The 26,869-nt window shown below is 40.7% G+C and overlaps 3 protein-coding genes across 4 annotated transcripts in view; 1 reads left to right on the top strand and 2 right to left on the bottom strand.

Annotated features, from left to right (window-relative positions):
- Positions 1-178: 178 nt before the first annotated feature.
- Positions 179-5,361, bottom strand: LOC144060348 (uncharacterized). The gene is made up of 8 exons (XM_077579803.1): positions 4,562-5,361; positions 4,333-4,451; positions 2,867-2,927; positions 2,712-2,779; positions 2,175-2,277; positions 1,234-1,352; positions 1,010-1,155; positions 179-499 (listed from the first exon to the last, which is right to left on the bottom strand). The coding sequence occupies exons 1-8, from the start codon at positions 4,620-4,622 to the stop codon at positions 391-393; spliced, it is 786 nt and encodes a 261-aa protein (XP_077435929.1). The 5' UTR covers positions 4,623-5,361; the 3' UTR covers positions 179-390.
- Positions 5,362-5,513: 152 nt separating this feature from the next.
- Positions 5,514-24,894, bottom strand: med14 (mediator complex subunit 14). 2 transcript variants are annotated; one of them, XM_077579801.1, is made up of 29 exons: positions 24,455-24,894; positions 20,949-20,975; positions 20,760-20,865; positions 20,501-20,674; positions 19,483-19,612; positions 19,281-19,409; positions 18,125-18,232; positions 17,515-17,647; positions 16,456-16,606; positions 16,272-16,383; positions 15,454-15,579; positions 15,305-15,383; positions 14,960-15,119; positions 14,679-14,873; positions 14,338-14,472; positions 14,151-14,227; positions 12,236-12,396; positions 12,032-12,178; positions 11,599-11,843; positions 10,975-11,244; positions 10,185-10,428; positions 9,726-9,848; positions 9,358-9,534; positions 8,071-8,309; positions 7,822-8,001; positions 7,300-7,407; positions 6,993-7,118; positions 6,722-6,917; positions 5,514-6,125 (listed from the first exon to the last, which is right to left on the bottom strand). In XM_077579801.1, the coding sequence occupies exons 1-29, from the start codon at positions 24,628-24,630 to the stop codon at positions 6,052-6,054; spliced, it is 4,308 nt and encodes a 1,435-aa protein (XP_077435927.1). In that variant the 5' UTR covers positions 24,631-24,894; the 3' UTR covers positions 5,514-6,051. The 2 variants fall into 2 exon arrangements, with proteins under 2 accessions (XP_077435927.1, XP_077435928.1); XM_077579802.1 differs by lacking the exon at positions 9,726-9,848.
- usp9 (ubiquitin specific peptidase 9) overlaps positions 24,119-26,869 on the top strand; it is a 66,239-nt gene continuing 63,488 nt past the window's right edge. The window contains exon 1 of the mRNA XM_077579793.1: positions 24,119-24,260. The gene's annotated coding sequence lies outside the window, so the exon portion shown is untranslated. The remainder of the gene's footprint in view (positions 24,261-26,869) is intronic.

A 26,869-nucleotide genomic window follows, 5' to 3' on the forward strand; every position in this document is an offset into this window, starting at 1 on the left:
ATAGATAGATAGATAGATAGATAGATAGATTGATTGATTGATTGATTGATTGATTTTGTTTCGATCTGATGATGTCTGTTGCTTCGCCAAGTTGAGATTGCAAATGAGAATTGTTTTGCTTTTGACTCTGTAGCTTCCACTGTAGCTACATGTGAAAATAAAATAATAATCCCACGAGTCACCAATCGCATTAAAATTTATTGTTACAGGTATAAAAAGCATTCATAACACGTCACAGTGCAAGATTCAGACAAACCATTGCAAAAATTTACATGTTGGATTTTATAATGAATTTTATAATCCAATTGTTCTAATGCCATAGCACCATCTGAGTCTATATAAAAAATAAAATTAAGAATGAAACCCACTGGGGGTAGTCGTCAGACAACATCAAGACACAAACTGGGACATGAAGGTCATGGCCTGGTCAAGGTCATCGGTGAGCTCGTCCGGTAGCGACAACACTGCTGACGTCAGTTTGTGAGTAATGTTTAATATCCTACAGAGGTAAAAAGATATCAGATTCGATTCGATTAGATTCCGCCTCATTACACGTCACAGGTAAAAGGTAACAAAATGCAGATTGCCTCAAACCAAAAATGCATAAGCAGCCATGGTATGCCATCTCTACTGTCCTAAACACATCTGAAGTCCTAACCTGAGGACAATCTTATAGAACAGATAGTTGGGTGTTTGACATCCTTTGTCATGAAGGAGCAAAATCCTGGGGGAGTCAGCTCCATTGCCCTTGTATGTAAACTACTGTATAGACAACAGTTGAGTATCACTGAATTAGCTATGAGACTATTTCTTTAACTAATCAGGTTTAAAAATTGTCCTCACAGTACGCCCATGGTATCAGTATTTTCCTTCCTCTGATTGGTTGGACAAAGCAAAACTGGTTACAGCCAACAACAACTTTCCAGATACAGTACAGTATTCATTATGACTCTCAGTGGATACCTAAAACATTTTGCACCTCTGTTTAACATGATACACTTGAACTCACCAGTGGATATAATGAGCAGCCAGCTGAGGTTCGTGCCTGGAGCCTTCCTCCACCACCAGAGACTCTTTCATCTGCTTGAAGTTGGCCTCGATGTCCTTCTTTGTCTCGGAGAAGATGTCGACACCGTGGAAGGAGCTGACTACTTGCTGTGAAAAAAAATAATGAAAAAGACACTTAATAGCAAGCCACTAAAAAGTAAAGGGAAGCAAGTGAAGTGATCTCACGTATATAACGGAGAGCTGGTGGGCGATATATTTGTGACTTCCCAGGTGCCTGATGTCCTCCTCAAGCTGCTGACTCAGCACAAGTAGCTGATTCAGTTTGGCGATGTGGGAGAAATAGTCTGCAAAGGAAGCATCAGCTTGCAGGGAACTCAAAGTATGCATACTGAATTTATGGAAACAAATATGACGTAACATTCAAACTAATATGTATGAGCATTTGTGTGATTATTTTTTAAGTTTTGTGCAAAGGTTCTTAGGTATAGACACAAAATTATGAAACCTTTTTTTCTACACCTTATGTGGGCGGACCACTGCATACAATTTTGAGATAATTTTAAGCATTCTGCATAAAAACGGTGGTACGTGGACTGGTTCAATGCTACTGCAGCTTTAATTTGTTTAAACAATTGCATTGCGGGCCACTCCAAATACTGCATAATACATACAGTACAGTGTTCCCCCACATATTTGTGATTCGCTACACATGAATTAAAATTGCCTGTAGAAGTCACAAGATGTCAGCAAAGCCCTACTTTTGTCAATATGAAACTATTCAACTTACATCAGCATAGTTCCTTGGCAAGGAGATGGCAACAAAGTAATACTTTTATTTCTTTGGACTCAGCACAAAAATAGCAAATTGCGTGTCACTGTGTGAAAGCTAATGATCTTGCTTCGCAATGTTCTGCCCAAGGTGTTTTTAATGTCAGTTCATAACAGTTTTTATTTTGGCATTGGTTAGTGGTGGTGGATATTGCCTGTACTGTTAAATAATAAAGGCTTTCTGCTGACAATGTGGGACAGGTGGTTTCAAATTCTGAACAAATTGAAGAGGTTCAAATGTGCATGTAAAACAGCACAACATAAGAATCCTTCATACATTTCATACACATGTGTATTATATATCAATTAAGATTGTGGCTCCAAGGACAAAGCCTTACCATCCATTGGTGGCCTCTCCAACATGTCCACCGGGCTTCCTTGAATGAGGAAAACCTCTACACGTGGAAACATTGCAGACAAACCCACCATGTCCAGGTAGTCCTATGAAGGGAATATGGAGACTTTTTTTTTTTTTTTTTTTTTTACACTTGAAGCATCTACAGAAGAGATGGGCAAAGCCACACGGGCCACTTATGGCCAGCTCCATTCTTTAGTCCGGCCCAATGAGCATTTAATTTATCAAAGTGCTTTATCAAGAATACTGTAGTATTAGTTTTTTTTTTTTTGTTTTTACTGAAAGTAGTTCATAAAAATGCACTGTATGCTACTTTTATTTATTTATAATTATACATTACTCACATTTTTATTATTTATAGTTAAAATAAACTATTCTACATACAATTTTTACATTCCCCCCAAACACACTTTTTTTTTTCTTATCTGAAAAACTCTTTCTCTATTTAAAAATGACATTTTGCCTTGGAGCACAAAAGTCTGCCCACCCCTGATCTGCAGCCATGCATTTGATGTGATACCTCAAGTTGTGGCATAGGCTTTGGTAGATGTTCAAGGCACTGCAGCATCTGGTCGAGAATCTCTGATCCTGGAGGATGACAGCAGATACAGTGAAACACAATATGCATTTATACAATACAATATTCATTCTGTACAAAATGTTGTCCCTGCTGACCTTGAGCCTGGAAGGTGTCTGACTCCTCTGGGCTACAGCCTTGTCTTAACTGCTCCTGGAACTGTCACAGGAATGAAAAACAATACAGTACAGTATGTGTATACTTTAAACATGAATGCAACATGTGACTTGGACACTTTATTAGGCACACTGGCAGATGAACAACACAATAGCTGTATAAAATAATCAACCATAATCTTGTGATTGGCATTGCTAGATTTCAATACAGTGCAAAAACATGCCTGCTAATATTAAGAGTGATAAACGTTTCACACTTGTATAAAAATGAGTAATTTTTAATAAAGTGCACAGCATAACTTTGTGCCACTTTGCATCGTGTTCATTGTTAGGAGGGTTTGAATAGCCCTATTAGCAGTGAGGAAACTGTATGGTGGACTACTGACCTCAAAATTATTTTTCAGAGTTTAAATCCTTGCTACAACCTCTGTGTGCTGCGTGATTGTGTTGTCCAACTTCACCTTCTTCACAAATTTAAAGACATTTGTCCGGTTAATTAATTATAATTGGTGTGAATATGGTTATTTGGCTGTCTGTATGTCCCCTAAAATAAGCTCCAGCTCACGCACGGTGAGAACAAGTGTTATGGTTCAAAACACTCGCATCTCAAAGTGTCTTTCTCCATTGAAATGAATGGATATTCCATTTAACTGTTCCAGCCTTCCACAAAACACGAGCAAAATGTTACACATTTTTTCATAAGGAAAAATAGCACTCTATATTGTACTTTGTTTAAAAAAACAGTAATTATGAAATTAAACAGAATTTAAAGAATTAAACTGTTTTTGAACATTGTTTTGCTTCAATTCAGTGGACCATGGGTTGCTTCTGGTGTGTGCGCCTGGGGACATTATAATACATGCAGAGAAACAAAAAAACTGTTTCACCACTGACTCAGTAAGCTGCAGTAATAGTCAATTCAATTACATAAAGGATAAAGAATATATTCCTATGAGTTTTGTTAAATATGTTTACATGTGTTGGTTCGCCGTTTGTGTTGAAATATCCTTTTCCTTTAGGGTTGTAACTTCTTACACCACAATGCCAAATGCTATTTGTTAGCCCTTCGGCATGGTGATGCATTGAAGGTTAGCATTAACAATGAAGCAGGACAAGTTCGTCTGGCAAGCTAAACAGACTTTCCTATGGCAAAGCACGTGGTTGTGTTAAGTACACAATGCGTAATTCTCTTTGTTTTTTGTTTAGTTTGGTAGTAAACCTAAACTTGGAGTGGCAATTAAACAGCTTGAATTTTTTTTCTCTCCCTCTCTCTCTCTTTTTTTTTTTAAAATAATATAAAAATGTTCCATATAAATCCCAGCCCCGTTAACTCATTATTTATACTCATGCTTTACAATGGGCACGTAAATAGCCCTGCAGGAGTACATACATAGTACTGTATCTTTGTCAACAATGCTGCGTTCACGGATACTCGGGTGAGTGTATACCTCCTGCATCTGCGCCCTGATGAGGAGGTCCAGCTGCCCACAGAGACACAGCATCTCCACAGCCACCTGTTCTGGTCTCAGGCGGAGGGGCATCAGGGGTCTCTTCACCTGTAGCTCCACTAAACGGACACACACCTTAACCCACTTAGTTATAGTAACAATCACACACGAAGCAACATGGATCAATATAGTAAATGGAGGATTTTTTATAAAGCTAGCGTAGACTCACCTTTAAACGCCCCATGGTAGATGCTCGGCTGACAAAGCGGCCCTGATAAGCATCCTGCCATCTTAAAAAAAAAAAAAATCACTTTGGTGAATGTGACTAAATCCACACAGAGCACAAGTGGAAAGAACTAGGAGGAAGCGCCTTTTTTACGCATGTTTGGAGCGGCTATGGTGCGCTCGAGGTGTGCAGCGGTTAAGTCGCGATAACCATTCTCGGAAATTGTCCTATTTGCCTAGTTGTCTGGACAGGTGATGTTTGGAGGCGCTATTTTGGGAGTTGGTCGGATGGATACATCGAAGCGACCACCACCCGCCCCTCAACCCACGCCCTGTCAGTGCCAGCCGTGCCGCCGCAGTCTGTCAGTGGGGGCCGTGAACGCCCCTCCTCGCTTACAATGACGTCATGCTTTAAAAAAGCGATCCAAGTTGTTTTCTTTATTTATACTCAGTATTTTAAATAAAACGAAGGTTTACAGCACTATATATATATATATTATTATTTTTTTCTCTCTTGGGTGAGAAATTAAAAAAACTGGAGCCATGCCTGTTTATTACATACACTATGAAATGTGCACATTAACAAAAACAAAAAAGAATACATTTATTTGTGTTAATGTGACCCTTGTGAGGAATAAGCAGTTCGGACAATGGATGGATGGTCAAATGACTCAAATTAATGACATATTAGGCCTCTTGACATGAAAGAGCCGCCCCAACGAGGTTTATTAAATAGCAAAGCTTGACAGAAGGGAAAAACCTTCCGTTAACATCATGATCAAATAAAGCCAATGCTATCCAAGTCATGACGGCTGCAACAAAGTGGAGAGTGTGAAATCACAAATTTAAATCCATATTTTGTACAGTACAGTATACTGTATTGAACAAAAGGTACTGGTATTTATATTTTATGTGGTGCTGCCATTGTCTCACACTCAAATAAATGTGCTACTTGCTCTCTAGCAGTGGAAGATCATCCTCGGTTTGCTTTATTAAATAGCAAAGATATACAGAATGTATCAAATCCTTCCATTATGATCAAATACTTGTGAAGTGTGTGACAGCTGTGAAAGAGTTAAATAAAATGCAGACAGAGCTTTTAGCAAAAGACTAAAGAATCTCTCATGATACTACATCAGAAGGGCATAACAAAAACAACAAATGAGGCTAACATTCAAATATACAACAATGTACATTTTGTAAACAAAATTAATTTCAATAGATAATATTCTGTTTACAAGTTCCCCCATGAGAGAAAAAATATTATCGATATCCAAAATATACCTCATCTGCTCATCTTAAGCTGGTAACAAAAACGACCAGCACTTTGTTGTTCACTGTGGTTTAAACTGGGCTCCATGATAGCAATTGAACATGGCGTCAAAACAAGTGAGAGGCCACAGCTGTTCAATGCTGCCATTGTCTTCGGAAGGGTAGCAATGAATTCACTGTCACGGTGTCAAAGCTGAGGTCCAATTAGTTGTTTGTGGTTGTTCACTGTCGTGTGCCGGGCGGCAAGGTCAGGTTGGCCATCAGCTCGTGGACAGATGCAAATATGGTGCACTCCCCTAGATGGGAAGGAAACACACTTAAGAATAGTGGAAACATAAGGTCGTACACAATCACTATGCATCCCACCAGGAATTGTCCAATTATATCTGAAGAAAAATTCCTACACATACAAGTATTGCTACTTAGCTGATTTATGTCTGATGCATGCAGATTAAAATGAGGGGCTTAATTAGCCATTAAATGAAAGTTGGTGAAAGGGAAAACCCTTATATGTTAATTTATTTCTGAACAACATAAACAATGTCTCTGGATTAAGTGAATCTGGTGGATGCAGGCCAAAGCCAGGGTCTAAACGAGGGGTCACCAACCTTTTTGAAACTAGAAGCTACGGTTCTTGGGTACTGATTAATGCAAAGGGCTTACTGAGATACACACTTCTGAAATAACTAACCTGCTGAAATTAACTTTATATGTTATTAATTATAATAATTTGTAATGGCACTGCTCATGTTAATGATTTCTCACAATAATTAGAAATAATTTAGACTAATTCAACATTCCTGGAAAATAATGTCCCATGAGCTTTTTTTTTTTTTAAGGCAAAAACATTCATGTCAAAATTGGATTTTTCTGGCTTGGGAGACGGTCTCACCCTGTCTGGCAGGGTGCATCTCATTGAACCTCTTCAGCATGTTGGAGACCATAAGTGCCGCCGCTCCTGAGGAGCTGTGCTGCCTGGGGATGTCAGCCTGCTGGGTAACGCCCGACGCCATGTCGTACACGATGGGGACAATGATATTCACGGGCTCCTGCGGCACGGGCACGGGCAAGCGCTGCGTCAACTGCAACTGTGGAGGGTGCCAAAACAGTGTCAGGAGGTTTTGAATGATGCAGGCAGAACACTTGTGATGACGTGAACTTACGAAGAAGAGCATCTTGGACTTGAGCACCACAGCAATGGTTCCAGGGGGAGCAATGGGGGGAGCGCTGGGAGGTATGGTAAGGCAAAACTGAACGTTCCACTTGAGCTGTCCAGCTTGGTCTGGGAACTGCGGGAGGACGGTCACATGTTCACAACATGGTAGAGTGCTGACTGCTGATTATCAAAGTGTACTGTGTACAGTAAAACCCCCTCCATTGCTTGTTTAAAAAAAAAAAAGTTGTTGACCACTTAATGGGTGGCAATGCCTCTAAGTTAGAAAATATTTTAAAATTGCAGTCAACACCAACCAGTTCAAGCTTCATGATGCGGACACAGTCCCTGAGGATGTGTGTGGGTGCCCCCAAAAGCTTGGTGAAGGCATTCAAAGTGTTGTACTTGAACGGGGGGCCGGCAACCTTGAAAAGATGACATGACATGAGGCATCATTAAAATGAACACATCCTTCACAGTTTGCAGCTTGTCCAGACACACTTAAGTAAAGTCCACAAAATGGCTTTGTTTGTTTGTAACTTTCTGGCTGCAATTTTTTTTTTTGGTATGCATTATTCCAGGGATGTTCCTGATAAACATTCATTCACATTCATCATGATCAAAAAACAAGAAAAAATAAATATATATATGTTTTTAGAGATATCTGTCAAATCCCATAAGCTTTTTTCTTGTACCTGTGTGTGGTTAACCACATTAAAAAAAAATGCTTAAACTCTTTATCTTTAAGCTATTAAAATCAAAGGTGAGTGTACAGTGATTTTACATATGGTAGATGTATCAGCTGCAAATTTTGTCTCTCTTCATTTTCAAAAACATACCCGTGTCTCAAAGAACTTCTCCAGCACCTGAAGTTCCTCCTGGGACCAGGGACCTGCATTCTCTGGAGTGACCTTAAGTTGCAGAGTCTGGTAGTTCTTTGGGTTAAGAGCAACGCGGCACTTGAGCACATCTGTTTTGAACATGATCACGCCGGGCTCATTGGAGTTCACAATGGATAGCTGCATCGGACGCAAGCAGTGAGTGGGGGAACAGAGCAAATATATTTCATTGATTTGTCAGAGGCTCACATTGGCTTCCTGCTGAATGATCCGCTGTAGGTGTCGCCTCATGATGACTGAACCAAGGAAGCGTTCTAGTGGTGAGCAGAGGTAGCTGCCCGCCAGGCCCGGTACCAGGCACGGGGTGGGCGAGGGCAGCAGAAGAACGTGCAGGGCACTGTGGGTGAGGACAGTGGGGATTGAGGCGGCCCATGGACGCTGAGGTAGCTTGCGAGGCGGAGGCATACTGGTAGGCATGATTTGTGAACCTACATGAAAGAATCCAAAAGGTCACGACACAAGCTGTATTTGTCAAGATTTGCACCAATTAAGATGAATTACAGTGAAACTACAATCTGCAAAGCTGAACACAATTCATAATATTTTCACATTATACATCATACAGTGTAAAGCAGTGGCGTCCAAACTACGGCCCAGAGTGATGAGGACTAACACTACTATTATTAAAGCTTTTCTAGATATGTTAAAAACAAAAACAAATTAATTAACAGCTAAAATTAAAACAGAATTTCTTCACCTTTTACAGAAAGCTTTTTGACGTAGTGTGTAATGTGTAAATGCTTGGTTTATTGATAAGATAAAATACAAAAATAATAATAAAATAAATAAAAAACAGATCCTCCCTTCTATTTTAGCCTGTTATTAGACCTTGGAAGAAAACGTTTGCACACCCCTGGTGTAAAGAGTAGTTACTGTACACACCAAGGTCTTATAAGTGGCCTACCAGGCTTTTCTTGAACCACGAGGGATTTGAATAGTAGTCTACAGCCGGCGGCCACATTCAATTTCCCCATTGACGAACAATGAATATTATTTGTTGGATGTTGGTCGGTCATTCATCTAGATTTGCTGATCTTACAAGTTTTTTGTTTGTTTTTTACTTTTGAAAATTATTATATTTTGGTGGAACTCTAAATTGCTTGACTTTTGGGCATTACATTTTTAAGAGCCACTGTAAGGACTTGAAAGGGCTAACATTTGTAGGCTATTGAGAAGCCTTCATTTTCATATTTCTTGTATTTTCTAAAAACAATAAGGGAATTGGGAAACAGGGTTTGATACATTGAGGTAAAGTGAAATGGAGTTCTTCCTAAATATTAAATATGAAAATTGATAAAACAATATAAAATTGGATCATGTTTGTGAGATAAAAACATAACATCATAAAAAAAGAATACAAGCCACCTCAAAATCCTTTTTTTTTTTTACATTAATAGAAAAAAAGATTCTAACAAAATTTAAATGGCTAGATATACAAAGTTAATGCACAATTAGTGTTTGGTGAAAGGTATTTACCAGTTCCAGCACGTGGAGAGTGGGGATCAGGAATTGGCGAATGCAGTGACGGGTTGCCAGGCGACATGCCATGGATCCTCGCCCCAGGAGAAGGCCCTGAGACCTGGGGAGAGCCTGGCCACTGGCCCCTGTGGCTTGGAGACACCATGGCATAGGGAGAGCTTGGGTCCAGAGCACCTAGTGTGAGAGAGAGTGACAATCTTGATGTGCACAAAAATAATATAACACAAAATAAATACACGACTCTATATGCCTGCTCTTTTGAAGTCTTTTGTGTTTACTGTCCCACACGCAACCTAAACAACAGCTCGGCAAGGGAAGTTGGTGTTCAGGCATCTTAGAGGCCCCCAGAACTGTGCCCGTCTTACCGTGGGGGCTGGCAAAGCTTGTCTGACCCATGGCTATGCCCAGAGAAGATGGAGACGGGGTGGGGCCGAAGGGAGAGGGGGCCCTCAACGCTCCACTAGGGGAGCCAGAGGCATGGATGTTCCCTGCACATACATACACCACATCTAGTCAGACGAAGCAGGTCTCTCTCATACATACACACACACACACACACACAGTTTCTTTCACCCGCAAGTGCACATGCTAAAGCTGGGCAGCACGGTTGGCGGGCTGAGATGGCGCAACATGGAAGGGGCAGGACTTGAGGTGCGTACATATTTTCAAAAACAAATAAAGATATGTAAATAAAATGGCTGCTTCTTTTCCGTGAAATGGGTATTGCTTTCTCAAGGTCAGCATGGTGGTGACGCAACAGCGGGCCAAAAAAAAGCTCGCATGAATCATACAGTGTCCACTGGTATACTTTTCGGCAAAAATACCTGGCGATTGCGTGGGCATCATGGATGGCGAAGGAGTGACGTTGGCGTGGTAATTAGGTGGTGGCGACGTGAGCGGCGGGTATACGCCGCTACCAGCAGCCCTCATGGTTTGTGGCTGAGCCTGCAGCTGGCTCATGAGTGTGTCCATCATGTCCACACCCACCGGCGATGGCGGGTTGTCATCTTCATTGACTGAACGCCTACGGGCATCTTGGTTGCTGTCTACAAACATGCTCAAGAATGTCTGAAATGGGAATAATTAGGAACAGGAATTTAAATCGTTTTTATTACAAAACTTAAGCCATAAGTATTTTTTTCTTTTGTTGTCCTGTATTTTTTGCTCATGAGCTTTTCATGACAATGTTTGCTACTTTGCTCATCTGGTTCATTCAACTACATACAATTGTCCTACCGGCTTCCATTGTATTGCATTTGTTGCTATAGAGAGCCATTCCAGTTTTAAAGATGGATATACAGATACTTTCTTCATCCCGTGAATGAAATTAAATTATAGACCTCCAAGGTCCACACAATTATTGGATTATTATTATTATTTTTTTAAATAAACGTAACAATCTAGCAAATGTTTGTTATAAATATATGACTATTTGTATATTCAGTCATTTCAGTACTTCATAAGAGTAACTGTGAAGTTTAATTTGTTTTTGATTAGGAAATCTGTTGGCGTGTATGGCCAACAGGCAAATTTTATGAATATCATCTTCCAGTATTTACTGCCATCTAAAAAAATACATATGCAAATAAATCGGAGTAACCCCATTAGAGTTACCTTGAGTCCAGGAGCCGGGTAAAATCCCTCCACAATCTTGGTGTTGTCGAAGAGACTGTATGCTCCGTCCCTGATGGCCACCACGCCACGGCTCCGGCAGTAGATGTCGATGCAGTACATGTTGCGAAAGGCCAGGCGAATGTGTGTAGGTGACTGGGGCAGGATAGAGAAGCACTGGTAGGCAGTGTTGGTGCGCTGGGTCAGGCCCAACATGGGCACGGTCGGTAGTTTGTTGATGGCATTCAGAGGGGCCTGCGTATCGTAAAGCACCTGCAAGAAAAAAGCATCTACTATTTTGTAAAGGAAATATATTATCTGAATTAGTCACATTATACCTACTTTGGGATTTGAACCACATTAACCTGAATTTCTGGTATTTTCTTTTAATGCTGATGCAAAGCCCCTGGCAATCTTGCTAGTATCTTACACGATCCTGAAAACTGCTGCATCAGAGCCATAACAGATTTATCCATCTTTACATTTTACACAGAAACTTGTGAGGCTTGACATTCCCAGAACACTGCCAGATTGACTTTATCCCTCAACGCTGTTTATACAGAATAGACATAGAAAAGAGGTAAGAAATGCCAGCTAGAGACAATACATGCTGCATACTGTGTTTACCTGCAAGAGCTGAATGACATTGGGGTTCTTATTGAACATCTCCTGCAGCTGGTGAAGGATGATGTTGTGGCAGTTTGAGCAGCCTGAGTTTGGCCCCACAGTTCCAAGGGCCAAGTGGAAGCGTTGGCTGTTGGAATTCCACTGAATGGTGACGGAGCTGCCTTTGGTGGTGCCGTAGCAAAGAACCAGCTTGCGGAAGTTGTACAGCCGCACTTCAGAAAACAGGCCCAGGTACGACGGCAACTCTGGGACATCACAACGAGGAAATAATTGTTTGATGGCACAGTCTAAGTAATTGCAGATGTAAACTACTGGTTTATGAAATATACGACCACCACAGTTATCTGCAGCACATAGCTTGTGTTGGCCCTTAGGGGTTCCATTGCATTAGCCAATTCAAAATGGTGATCAATTTGTGAAAGGTCACCAGTACCTGGCATTGCCCGAGAGAAGTGAAGCACACACTGGTACAGCTGGCTAATGGCGCTCCAGTCATTGAGAAACATTTCAACCACTTTGCGCCCACCCACAGGCTCTGACAGGGGGTTCTCATAGGTGAGGTACACGTGCCGGGTGGAGGCTGCCAAAGACAAGATTTGAGTTCAGTGTATAGTGCGCAAATGACTGTGGTAGTTACCTTGCTCCTTGCTGCTAGTGCTGTTGAGGGGGCAGTTGGCCAGCACCAGTTCGGCCACCCATGTCCGGTTGTTCCTGCCCTGTAGCCGGAAGGTACAGTCCAGGAGGGAACGCTCCAAAGCCCTTCTGGTCTCCTCTCCAACACCTTTGCAAGGAGGGATCCTACAAGAACAAAATAGGTACTATATGTTTAGATCTGTCAATCCCACACACATTACAGTTGCCGACTCTTTTCAGTAAACGTGCTGCAGTTGCAATCCGACATCTAGTTATGAGGTTCCGCATACAATATATTGTGCAGTATTTTTTTTGTATATAGATATTTACAGTATAGATTTTTTGAGAGGGTTTTGGCAATGACTGCTTACCCTATAAAAATGAATAAAATTTACTAAAAAAATATAAAGTAATAAATCACATACACAAATGTATTCACAGCCTTTGGCACAAAGCTCAAAATTGAGCTCAGCTGCTTGTTTTCACTAATCATCTTTGAATGGGAAATAACCATGGTTTGATATGTCCTCATGTAACCTCTTATATAAGGATATGTTGTTGTCCTGAACTGTTGTACGAATCCATGAGCCCAACAATTTGTGAATAAAGGGCGGAATCAACCTGGGAACTCTTCCTTGTTTATACTATAGTCCTCCCTGCTTCGGAAACATGTTTTCGAGGGTGCCTGGGAGAGGGCTTGGCCAGCCCGGTTTCTCACGCTCTTTTTGTTAACGAATAAAAGACGGAGCGGCACACGGTGTGGGGTAGAGTCAGCTGTGGGATATGTACGATCGCCCAGCCGTTTTGCAGCTCGTTTTACCCGGACCGTCGGCTCTCCGGTCTAGTCTCAAGGTAAGCGCTGATGATGATCATATTATGCTGCTTAGCGTTGAAGTGTGTTGATTGCTGTTTGCGGGGAATAAAAGGTACATTTGTTCTAGCACAGTATATCAGTCTCTGTGTGTTCATTGTTACCGCCGATCACTCACGATCCTGCATAAAAATATAAAAGTGAAGTAGGGTTTTCCATAAAACAATCTTTGAGGTTACTACAGCTTAATTGGAGTCCACCTATGGTAAATTCAGTTGATTGGGCATGTTTTGGAAAGGAACACACCTGTCTGTATTTGGCATAGACTATCACCCGTGGGACCTGAGCACAAACCAAGCAAGAAAGCAAAGGGATGGCTTGACTGTAGATCAGAGATAGAGGCACCAATCTGGGTGAAGGGTACGGAAACATTTCGGCTGCTTTGAAGGTTCCGATGAACTTGGTGGTCTCCATCATACGTAAATGGAAGATTAAGTTCAAAACCACCAGGAATCTTCCAAGAGCTGGCCGCACATCTAAACTGAGCAATTGGGGGAGAAGGCCTTGGTCAGGGAGACACAGCTAAGACAACGGAGGAGTGGCTTTAGGACAACTCTGTGAATGTCTTTGAGTGACCCAGCCTTCAATCTAATAAAACATCTCTGGGGAGATCTGACAATGACTGTGCACCGACGCTCCCCATCCAACCTGGATGGAGCTTGAGAGGTGCTGCAAAAATGAATGTGCAAAACTGCTCAAAGATAAGTGTGCCCAGCTTGTGGCATCATATTCAAAAAGGCTGTAATTACTGCCAAAGGTGCATAAACAAATTATGGAGCAAAGGCTGTGAAGACATATGTACATGTGATGTCTTAGCTTTTTTTTTTTGTAGTAAAATTGAGGGGGAAAAAAACTTTATACAGGAAGGATTTGACCTGTCGCGCGTCACAGATGAGTTTTCGTCTTCTGTGTTGCATTTTTGGACTTAAGTTGCCACAAGATTGCACTAAAGCCTTGTTTAGTAAGGAATTGGTCTCAAGGAAGTATGTTGAAGTGATACATCTTGACTGGTATATGCATGTGTGCTTGTGATGTGTGGTCATATTACTTAAGCAGCCGGATAGCGTGACTGCTGCCGTCTCCTTCCACTTGAACACCCTGGTTGGGAATCTCCATGTTGGAAAGCTACAACACAACAGCCGAGCCGAGCGCCATCAACAGAGCTCAGTTTAATTGAGCAAGCCGCAGGAACGGAATGAAGTAATATTTTGAGCAGTCAAGTCACTGTGCCTCACCTCGGTTCTGAGGCCAACAAAAGGCATGTTGGTGTCACACATGGCTACTAGGTGTGCCAACTCCTTGTTGAAGGCACTCATCTCCCCAGACCGCTTGGGCTTCTTTGGTTCAGTTTCTGCCTGCTCCCCAGTCATCTACAGAGACATTGAGAAGAAATCATACCATTATGACTATGACAAAGTCACACAATTTAATAAACAGTTTATTTTGTAGCTTGTGTCTTCCTAGCAACACTTTAGTTAGGTAACTATTGGGATACAGCACAAACAACCGGAATTTCGACAAGCGTTGAAGTTTTCACTATATTTGCATAAAACAACCAAAATACCAATGCTGACACCTTTCTCTTGGTAACAGGCCGGTGCGCTCGTGTCGACGTGGTGTCTTGGACAAGGTGTTCAAGGTTGGGCTTGAAATGCTGCAGGAGCTGTGCGCACATGGGCCCGTCGTCACCTTCCAGCTGAGTCACAAACAGGAAGGAGTACTTGTACTGCAGCGCTGTCGGATTGCTCGGCAAATCAAGCATTTCCACCACCTAAGCAATAAGTCAGGAAGGATGTAGAAAATGGAGCTAGACGTCTTGCGTTTATTGCTATTGTTTCATGGAGGAGATGGACTCACAATGTAGTATTGCGGCAGACGCGTGAGCTTGATGAAGAGCTTGTTCTTGGACAAGTTTCCCACAGGGTGTGAAGCAGTGTTGGAGAGGTGAAGGACGTCGGTGCACACAGTGGGAAGGTGCTTCACTGACTGCCTGCAGCGCTGCTCACCCAGCCAGAATCTGTTCACAAGACAGAAAAAAAAATCAAGACGTTCTTTATCACATCCATAACAACTTTAACATCCCTTCTTGCTCAGAGTGGAAGATGTCATTACATCTATTCCGCCTGTTTTGACAAGCTAGAATCGAGCATCAGTCTCTTTCAACTACAGATATTCAATGCCTACTCTGACAGGCACACTTACTTGAGTTGTTGAAACCACGACAGGATGCGCTTCATGTCATCGTTGATGGTCTTCTCAATGTCATCCAGCATTGATTGATCTAAAGGAAGAAAGCGCCGCCATTTTAGAGCCACGGACGAATGTGACGGATCCTAACGGCTTCCACTCACCTAAGCCATACAGCATGGGTTGCAGCATGCCAGAATGCAAGTCAACAAAGATATGCAGACACTCTGAGCGACCGCACGGCTCCAGTATGGGAATGACGAGAGTGGGTAAAGCGGTTTCAATGAATGCTGAAGTTAAAAGGAAGAAACATACTTTAACTCATTTGTTCCCAAAAAGGTATATATAAGTTCTATTTTAAATGTTTTAAGTGTTTTTTATGCTAGAGCATACAGAAGGCTTTGATGCAGCCTTTCAACTGAAGAGAATGCTTAAAGCAATGGTAGTAATTACAAAAACGGCCAGCGGGTGGCAGTAGAGTATAAGAGATCAACCAGGGCCATGTTGAAAACAAGGGGATTTACCCACAGTTCTAAGATTTGCGAATAATGATTAAACTTAGCTATATTCTAATGCTAATTGCTGCAAAACGGAAACAGATAGAAATATTTTTTTCCTGATGAAAGCAGAGACTCATTTTTCTTTTGGTCTCTCTTTTCCATGTTTTTATAGCAATAGTACACAATATTTTGCAGGAATTGCAAAATCAGTCAAAATCCAGTAAAACAGCTGGGAGCGAAGGGGATTGCTTCCGTGAAATTGGCTGGGAGTGGGTGAGTTAAGTAACTCTTCCCTGCCATGCAGATGAGCGTGCAGGTATTAATTCAATAAATATTGCTGCAATTAAAGAGCAACGGTTGTGCAGCTATTTCGCTACATTTAATTTTAGGTGGCTACAATGTTACAGGACACGTGTTTTACAAGAGGGTGTATGAGAGGTTTGCATGGTTTTCTTTATAAGAAATTGGAGTTAAATACATACAACTGTCGCTAGGATTGTTGCCTTTCAGAATGGCTTTCAGCTCCAGCAACTTCTGGTGGGAACGTGCATGAACGCTGTCGATCAAAAGCTTTTCCACAAACAAATGGTCGATCTAAAGATGGAGGGAGGCAAGTATCATTAATTTCTGACAACAAAACTGTCAATTTAAACCAGTGCAATTTACTTTCATTGCCCTCTCCATCAATTTGGAGTCACATGCAGGTAGAGGGGGCTCGTGGGAGATCTGCAGTGGCTTCGATCCATCTGATTCGTCAATCTTGATGGTAACTTTATGCACAGAGGCCGTACCCGTTTTCCTACCAAGCACCTGTTGGCTGCGGCGAACAAAAGAACACATGGGTAAGCTTTGGTGACCTTACTGAAAAGCTTTGTTGGTCAAGTCAAGTACACCACGTTTACATACAATGCGAATTTGAGGTGTTGAAATCAAGGTTAACGAAAATTAGCAAAACAAACTAAACTAAAATAAAAAATATTTTTGTTTACAAAATAAAATAAAAACAGTGCTTTAAAGAAAACAATAACTGAAACTATATTTTACGCTTGTAAATATAACTTAAAAATATAATTATAGCTAAAATGTCCTCCACTTTTATCATTTTCAATTTCCCTGGTTGATATCAAACAAATAATCGATGCATCGCGGTGTGGACATAACTGATTGTGTATCAATGCAGTAGCAGACCATAATCACTATAACAATGCTTTTTGACTTTCAGCCCATGGCATCAAGATTTTGTTGGTTTGTCTATGGCAGGTGTCAATGATAGCCTCATCCAGAGTGTTATATTTGTGCTCTGCTGTCACCCAAATTATGTCATTCGTTGCATAGGAGGCCATGGGTTCACTTCAAATGTAAGGACGCTCCAAACCTTTCAAAAGTGAATATCCGGACACATTTTTATAAACAGATAAACAAAAATTAACTGGACAAGTCACATGCAGTGTAAAGCCTGCTACACAAAAAAATTATATGTTGGGAAGACTACTAGTACTAACTTAAGGAATCATGTTCGCCGTTTCCACACTTTAATATTTTTTGGTGGACGTGAGACTGATAAGAGTATGTGGGCTAGTTTAAACTATCGTTATAAGTAGGCAGCGTCAATTACTCTCGTTTTTTCGCAGTTCGTGGCAGGGCTATTAAAAAAAACAAAATAAAAAGTGGTTAATGGCAAGTAAATGGCCCGTTAATGAAAGTCGAGGCTGTCTAAAGGCTTACTTCCAGACAGAGAGGGTGAGGTATTTTGCAGGCATGTATCTCTCCTCTTGCACCAGGTCTCCCCACCGCTCCCTGATAAGCATTAGGGTCTGCGAGTGGAGAACCTCCAGCTGCAGCGAGAGACAAAAGGAGTCTGGAAGACAGTGGAGTTAAAGAAGACGTGTGTGGGGAAAAAAGCAAGTCCTCGTCAAGTACCACACTAATTCTCCCATCAGCATTCAACACACGCACTCGGGCACGTATCCTTCGTCACAGCGCTGGTAAAAAGAGGTGCCTGTCCGCCACACAGGCTGCTCTTTGATGTGGTGAGATGCACTGCTCGTGCTGGTGCAAGAAAGGCAGAGCAGAAATGCACCGATTAGCACAGTCACGCAGTACTCTTAAAGCAAATAAAAGGCCTCTATTTTTTTCTAAATGATTTCACCCATTACAAAATAAATGTTGGGTCAATTAACATGTGGTGTACGTGACCAATGAACTAGCTGGCTTGGTTGTGTAGACTCTTCCTAACTTTGAGGAGAATTAGCTAGAGACCTAAATCACATTTCCACTGCAATGTGCAAAGACAGTTGCACAATTATATAAGGACACACGCGCAGCAAAAGGATACGCAAGCAGTTGTACATGTCCTGTAGGGGTTTCTCATCCGCACATAGGCGTGCTTGCACCAGCTCGTGGATATAGTTCACCTGTAGACTGTGCACCAAGGCTCTGCCATCTGTTGTCAGAAGATAAATATGAAAAAAAATAGCGGTGTCAAAAAATTAGTGCGTGCGCTAATTTTGAGTTAATTTAAAGGTCCTTTAAAGTCACAAATTTTTCATTAAAAAAAAAAGTAACATTAATGACCGCTCCTTACTTGGAAAGGCCTGTACTGGGGGGAATTCCAGCAGCAGACACGTCCACGTCAAAATTTAGCAGTAATAAATTTAATAATAATGTATATTTTTGTGGAGACTGGGATCAAATTGTATTTTACAATTTTGAAAATGTGCAGAATTTCACAAGCTACTTCACCTTAAAGATTAGATAGCACTTAATATGAAAAAAAAAATTTGCACTGAGCTGTCAGCATCTTGCAAATGCAATTATGTCATCTAGTGACAGAAAATGACCTAAACACAAATCAATATTGCATATCGTTTCTTACAGTACAGTACATCTTATTAATTTTAACCTAATTATATGAATTATTAATTAATGACTAAAATATGAAGCCATATTTCTATTAGTTTAACTTTTTTTTTTTTACTTTAATGTTAACAAGAGTATGAAAACTTAGGGACAATGCACATTAATCATCATTTTACAATCTAAATGTGCCCAAGTTAGCTAAGTCAAGCAAATTTTCATTTCAAGTTATTAAAATCACAAAACAATTTTCAACAATATACAATAATATTACACAAGTACATTTCTTGTACAGTTGATAGTGCTTACTAATCTCTCTTAATCAATGAGAGCAGTTTTGGCCCAACTTCAGCCACTGTTTCAGTTGTTTGTTGAAGACACTTTTTTTCGTCTCCAATTTAAGTTTGCGGGGAGAGCATTGCATAGTTCAGTTCCCTGATAATAGAAGCTAGACTGTCCAAACGTTGTCCTAAACTTTGGGAGCTTTATTGTACATTTACAACAGATATAAAAATTTGTGATTAATCGTGTGTTAACTATTAAAGTCATGCGATTAATTTCAATTAAAAAATTTAATCACCTGACACCCCTAAAAAAAACATAAACAAAACATAGCAGCCAGCATCAAGCCTTACCCCCAGTCTCCTTGTCCTCCACCAAAATCTCCAACTTCAGTAGCCTCCAGGGAATATCTGGGTCATCGCCCATCACCGTCAATGTGGCCTCAAACTCTCCCTCCACTCGAAACTTCACACGGCCATTAGCTGCATATGCGACCAGGCATGTAAATGAATAATCAAAGGAGCTTAACACACTGACATGATTAAGAATGCTTACCGACTGTAAGGTTGGCTAATTGTGGGGGCAAGTCTGTGGTAACAAGGCGGTGTCGTAGGATCTGATTCAGCTGGTTCAGAGTTGTCAGTTTCTCAACTTTCGTGATGGGGTCAGGAGGAATGATTTTATCCTATTCAAAAAACAGCAGTGAAGATGGTTAATGTCTTATGTTGTTGAAATTCACACTATTGAACGACTATTGCTGGGTTTCACTAGATCAGACCTAAGAAAAGTATGGCCCAGTGGCCAAATCCGGACCTCTGACTGGCCCTCACACAGACAAAGTCCAAATAAAACGTAAAATATGCAATGATTGTATTCTAAAAGTTGTGCTTTTATTTTATGTGCACACAGGCAGACGTTGGCGCAAGTGAGCTAGAGCTACGACTTGTCTGCGGTTTTGCCAACTTGACATTTTCGGTATTTTGAGGGACTTAAAAACCCTCTGGCAACTATTTTTCCAAGAAAAAGAGACTTGAAAAAAAATGACAGTAGCCCTAATGCTAGCCACATTCTTATTTCCTGCGTGGTGTACAAACCTAAGTAAAAAGGACTGTTTATAATTATGAAAAATTAAGAGAAGTACCAGGTCCAATTTTTTGTGCCAGTCCAACCCTAGTTCAAGCCAGTAGTCACCAACCTTTTTCCCCCAACCTACTTGTGTGACCTGGTACCATATGGCCTGCAGATCAGTGGCCTTTAATTTAATCCTACCAGAAACATAAAGCATGAAGTGGACATATGTGCCTATAGAAACAATTGCTCCATATTTTATCCCAACATTGTATTATTCGATATTAAAAACTAAAATATTCAATAGCTGCAGCCCCCCAACTCCCCTGTTATACTGTCACATTTTTATTGTTTAATAAAAGCCTTGCCTTAGGTCCCGAGGATCAACCTGGAAAAATTGATCCTCAAAATTACTCCTCAAATGAAGCAACTGATTACCAAAACTGCTCGTCAAAGAAAAAAAGAAATTTTTCGAACCATGGTTAATGAATACTTGCAGACTTACTCGTATGCAGGTGGGCAAGCGCGGATAAGAACCCGTTGTGAGAACATCGATGGCAAAGGGGATGGCGAAGCTGGGCAGGCGTGCATGCACCAGGGCGTCGCGGGCGAGTGATGCTAGCCGGTCTGCTGTATCCACAAACAAGATAGTCTGCTGATCCAAGAAGCTGGAGATCATCTGTCGCCAAGAATACCACAAGTTAGGAAGTGAAAATAGTGCATGTCCATGGATAGATACAATTTAAAAAAATATTCATACTTACAGCACATTTCTCCACTTTCCCCGCATTATTTGCCCACTTTACCAGGGCCAAGAGGCGCACAAATAGCTGCCGGGTTCGACTTGCAAACTGGACAATCTCAATTTTCCTTAAATTGAAGTGTTAATTAAAAGCTGATCATAACATAAACACATGTGACAGGCTGAGTAAGCAAAATAAAAAGAAATATACCTCTCCATGTCCGTCTTCCTTGGAAGCCTAAATTAAGAACATGAGAAATGCATTACATCCAGTGTCAATCGTTTTAATTAGTATTAGATTTCCGTCTTTTTTTTAAGCCATTGCGAGAAACCATTTTATGGAGAAGTGATGCAATCATCTTCAAACACAACATTAAGTACACTTAAGCCACACAGTCTAAACTAAGGATATCCAATACAAAAGCTTTAACTAAAATCTTGCCTTTGACAAGACAATGCTAAGTTTTGGGCGACACTGTCAATAATTAATTGAATTAAATTAAATTATATACTAGACTTTCTACCAATCTGATTGGATATATCAGATTGGCCTATATTGTCCACATTTTGTGATTGGCTGCAACGTTGTAATTAGCTGATCCAGTCATCTGAGGGGGTGGCCAGTTTACCACTTACTATCGACTGAAAATTACATCACAGTGCCTAAGGACTCAGGAAACTTGCCAACAAAAGACCAAACCCAGAAAATAGGTGATCTGTGACGGTCGTTACCTGAGCCCACTGTGATGTCATTTTCAGTTGACAGAAAGTGGCAGTACAAGGCAAAATGGGATAAAGATGGGAGCATTTTTCTGCTTAATTTATATTCCGCAAACACAATATTAATTAGAATACCGTGTTGAGACTCGTGGAGGCACACAGAAAATATCATTGTAAAGAAAATGTTTGACTTGACCTTAAATACAATTATTTGTCATTGGTTTAACAGAAATGTTATGCCTACAGGAAAAGTACTAGTTGGTTCCTTGTTTGTTTTGTTGTTCTTGTTTTACTACTTACTTTACTTTATTTTACCTATCTTTACTGCATGACTGATTTCTGTTTCATGTACAGCACTTTGTAATGACCATTTGCACCGACGTCACGTGATCACGTGACTGCCTTATGACGGACGGCGGTAGGAAATGATTGTTGAATGGAAGTGGACGTGACCCGGAGCGACTTAGCGACTGTTATTTTACAAATTAAAAGTTATTATTACCCATAGAGCCATGGAATCTACTACTTCAACCGAAGATCGCCTGTCAGTCAAAGTTGCACATTTATTCGGGACTCATAGAGCGCGATATTTACTTAAGTTGGAGATCGCTAGTTTGAAAACAGCCCCTTACCTTCTGTTGCCTGCTGTTTTTACCAAGTTAATCAAATCGCCGACTTTGCCGGAATTCACAGCACACGACCTATACCATTATGTAGTCAATGCCGTCTCTTCTCCTTACACCGGGGCTGATTTAAAAGCTTGTCGCTGGCTGAGTCTCTGAGACGAGATGCTACGCTCACACCGGGGGACATATACCCCGTAATGCAAATGTAAAACTTGTTTATCATGCTAACTGACTTATTTTTGAATAGTTTGTTCTATATTGAAACGCTTTGATGTTATGTTACTGTTTACTAGCATGGAACAAATGACTATCATAGTGGCAAGCTATGCGGTAATTTCATGAATATGACTCCAGAGTGAAAAACTCCAAGCACAAAGATGAAATCCCCCATTATTAAACAGTCAAATGCACTTAATAGTTTTGAAGAAGGTGCATTTTAAAACTAAGCTGTATGCAGTTGGAGTGGACGCTAACTATCTGGCTTGTTAATGTGATTTGAAACACGCAATTCGACACCACTATTACAATCTTTGTGTACGTCTACTAGTAAAATGTTTGAACATTTATCTACTAACCTCGCAAAAAATGATCGCTGCAAATCCGTGAATACTTTGTGGGCTGCCAGTCCTTTCTGTTGATTGCTGCTATCAATCGACGTCATTCATCTTCATTAGTAGGTATGTGATAAAAAGCAACATTTGGTTTACTCCTTTGTCTGTCTGTACAACCGACCGCACAGCAAGATATGACCATTTTATAAGATTATCGATTAGATAAAGGACTTTACGCTGTACATGATTCAATGGTTACAATACAGGCAAGTGGCTCTTTTGCCGTCCAGCGTCCCGGAGGGGGTGTTCCCATTAGGGCTGTGACGTCACATGCAAAAGGTCAATACAACAATGCTTGTTTTAAAGTGCTTTAAAGATAAAGTTTAGTTGAGTTCGTTCTTTTTCATTAATGTCAGAGGAGATGCTGTAAACACATAATCATTACATGCTATATTCATGTTTATCAGCATTTTTTTTTTTATCCTGAGAGTGTATTTTTGTTTCAATACATTTAAATGGACGTCAGTTATAAGTGGATTTTCGCTATGTCACGGATGAGACATAGTAAATTTACGAGTTGTTTAAATGGATATATTTCTCCATCTTCTGATTGAATTGGAGATTGTGTTTAACTTTTTTCTAACTCACTGATTGACCCCAAAATTCTTGATTGCATAAAGCCTTTTTCTTTTTATAATTACAGTAAATAAATTATTTAAATAGACACATTACACCATCTTTTGATCGGATCTGTGATTGGTTATCGCTTTATTTTTTAATTCACTCACTGATCGGCCCCCAAAATCCCGATCGTGTTAAGCCTAATTTAAAAATATTATTTTACTTGAGTGAATGTGTCCAAGAGTTCCAATATGATACGGTGTACACCACAACATTCAACAATCTCTTTTAAACAAAGGGCTGAGTGAACTGTCTTTATTTAACCATACTGCAGGAAAATTTGATTTCAAGCATATTGTAAGAGGATTCATTTTTATATTGTTACTTGTATTTGTGGAGGATCTATTTTGGTTTTGATTTGGGGGGACAGAACTATATTATTGTAAATAAGCATGAGTGGCGGAAGAATACTGTGAGAAAATGAGGGGGTAATGTTTGTGAAGGTGTGAGTGTTGACTGGAGAGGAGGAAATAAAGTTGTATCAGAAGCTATTCCCTCCACGGCCTTCGTTTGGAGTGATACACATACACTCCCGTCTTCTCAAAGATACAGTATCATTTTACGTCGTTTTTCACGAGTTCATTTTTGTGCTTTCATCTCACACTCCTGGAGCAAGTTTTCCGAGAACCACCCAGATACAGATATCATATCATATTTGCATAATTACATATTATACATGTATTTTACGTTATCCTTCCATCCATAATCTGATTTGTTTATTTATTTACTGTTCGACTCGGTCGTTTATTGCAGGATACACAGGAAGCCCATGAACCTGTTTTCCGGGTTTGGTCACGTGATCTTCCGAGGACTCGCTGGCCTTATGAAGACGAATTTTAAATCTGATTGGTTAAAGGAGTTGCATCGCATCCGTACTGATATATTTTTTTTAAATGAAGGCTTTTGGACATCATTTGTGAGCAAGTGTACCTAATGAAGTGACCGGTGAGTGTCCACCTCTTATAGTAATGACAGCGAGGCGGTGATGTTTGCAAGCTACGCCCCCAAGTTATTAGGTTAAATACTTTGATATAAATTTACCTTAAGCACCTTTTACTGTCATGTCAACAGTGTGAATAGGACTTAGCATCCGGGTTATCCTAGCCTAGCTTTTGAGGCCTTCATCGCGTCATACTTACAGCTCCGCCAGCAGGGTGATTTCATGGTAGGTTCTCTGCAGAAGGAAGTCGATGAGCAGACTCAGTCGTATCCCATGTGTGGCCAGGGCTCCCGGTGCTGGTGGCTGGGGACCCGAGACGACTGGGCCCCCGAGCGGCACCAGCTGCCCGTCAGCGCCTATCTGCACTGGAGCCATTTTACAATGACGATAGAGACCAGCGAGCTAGCGACGAGGCTCGTCCGGCGCTAAAACGCGGGACTGTCGGCTTGTGGTGGCGAAAATCCTGGAGGAAAGTGTTAAACCGCAGGCTAACTACATTTCCCTCGCCGGACGAGTCGGATTACTTCAACGGAAGAATCCGTAAAAGACGAATCAAAGAGGAAACGCTGTAGGGGGAAATATTCAATGCCTCTCCGCCGCCATCTTTGCTTATGGAGCTCATTAATAGTAGGCTGGTGAAGGAGAAAACCCAAACAAGAGCCTCGGGGAGTGGGAGTTATTAAAAGCAGTTTATCCATGCTAGTTTGCGACCAATTAAATACTGTAATAGTACATTGATGTGTGATTACGTTTTTCCAGCATTTGTGGACAATTTAGGCACTAACATTTCAAACTGATTCCTTATTTTATTATATTGTTATGTTTTCAAGATTTTTTTTTTATTTGTCCAGCTCACAACAGTTCGCTTTCTATGTGATATTTTCTTTGTCGTATCATGTATTTTGCTGCGTTACAGATAGCCAGCCAATCGAAAGGCACATATAAACAAACACAAGCAACCATTACACTCTTATGCACACTTAAGGACAATTAAGAATCTTTAAGTATCTTAAAACACATTAGAGTGTTTTACATACATGTTTTTGGAGTGTGGGAAGAAACGAGTTCCTAGAGAAAAGCAATCCAAGCACAGGGAGAACATGCAAACTCCACACAGGAAGGCTGCAGCCACATACGAACCCACGACCTCTGAAATGTAAGGCGGTTCCAGTTGTGCTAAGCAGTCGGCAACCGTTAACACCTCTACTGTAAAACAGCTATATAATAATAATTAAAAAGCTGGATTGTAATAAGACTAACGGTAATGTTGGGTCTGCGATCAGCAGGCAACCAGTGCAGGGTGTATGCCGCTTCTTGCCTCAAGTCAGCTGGGCTAGGTTCCAGCCAGTGGCTTGCAAAGGACAGTAGATGTCCGAGGCGAGCGTCTGATTTTGATGCTAAAAATTGTATTCGCCTTTGAGTGCATACAAAAGATTTTCCAACTTTATGTCCATCAATCCCAGGGATGTGGTTACCCTGGGACGACGCCTCGTCGGCCCCACCCTTTGCACACCCTGGCTCCAGTACACTTGGATTTGGAAGAGCTAATTGATATATGATATTTTCAGTAATGCTTAGGAATCAATACTACAGCTACAGTTACATTTTGTCTCGGGACAACTATAATTAACACACCACTTGAATGCGTCTGTTTTGCGCATAGATTATTTGAAATATTATGCTTTAGAAAAAATGTCCAATTCTGGTCTAGAGTGACCCAATTTTCTTGTCTGTACTGAAGTACAGCATTCAGCATAGCTTGGCTGCCCAAACTAACCAAACCAACCAAACCTTATTCATTCTAGCAGGATTTCTGAAGGTCAGGGCCCAAAACGGGTTGGGGCGATCTTTTGGGGGTTTGTCAGGTTATTCTATTAATCTTCAAAAGTCTTATGTGTTTTCCTCATTTGTATATTACAGTATGTAATTGTCATCCATGGCATTACGTAAGTAAAGTAAATTTCATTTATATAGTACAGTTGAAACCACTATTTGCAGGGGTAGGGACTGGCTGGCCCACAAGTAGTGAAAATCCATGTATATTTGATGGCCATTATAAATACATTAGGGGGAAACTAAACAAAAATTGAAACCCCCAAAATTCCTGGGGGGAAAAAACTTTTTTTATATATATATATATAAAAAAAAATACTACAAAAAATATTGAGGGGGGGGGGGGGGGGGTGAATCCGTGGGTGCCGCACCACAGTATGCAGTTTTCCACTGTGGAACACTTTTTTTACAGACAAGATGCACAAAGCCGCCCAAGTAAAACAAAAGCTAATTTACTCAGGATAATTATATCTTGTCATCTCACACTAATAGTTCAATTTTGCCAGTCTGCTGATAATCTTTGCAATTCTGAGGCTCCTGTCACCAGTACATTACACAGTATTATTAATACGTGCATTGTGGGGGCCCTTGTAACTGTGCTTTTGACTAACCGTACCAAGGTAAGATGGGCATCAATGGTACAATAGTGATTATAATTCCTAAATGTCTTCTTATACACATTGTAAGTAAAATAACACAACACGCCTTTCTAACGGGTGAGCTTTTATTTAATTTAATACATAACAATTAAGCATTGAGTAATTAAGCAAGATCAAAAGCG

The sequence above is a fragment of the Vanacampus margaritifer genome, chromosome 11 (genome assembly GCF_051991255.1).
Source record: "Vanacampus margaritifer isolate UIUO_Vmar chromosome 11, RoL_Vmar_1.0, whole genome shotgun sequence".
In the NCBI taxonomy this organism is placed as follows: Eukaryota; Metazoa; Chordata; class Actinopteri; order Syngnathiformes; family Syngnathidae; genus Vanacampus; species Vanacampus margaritifer.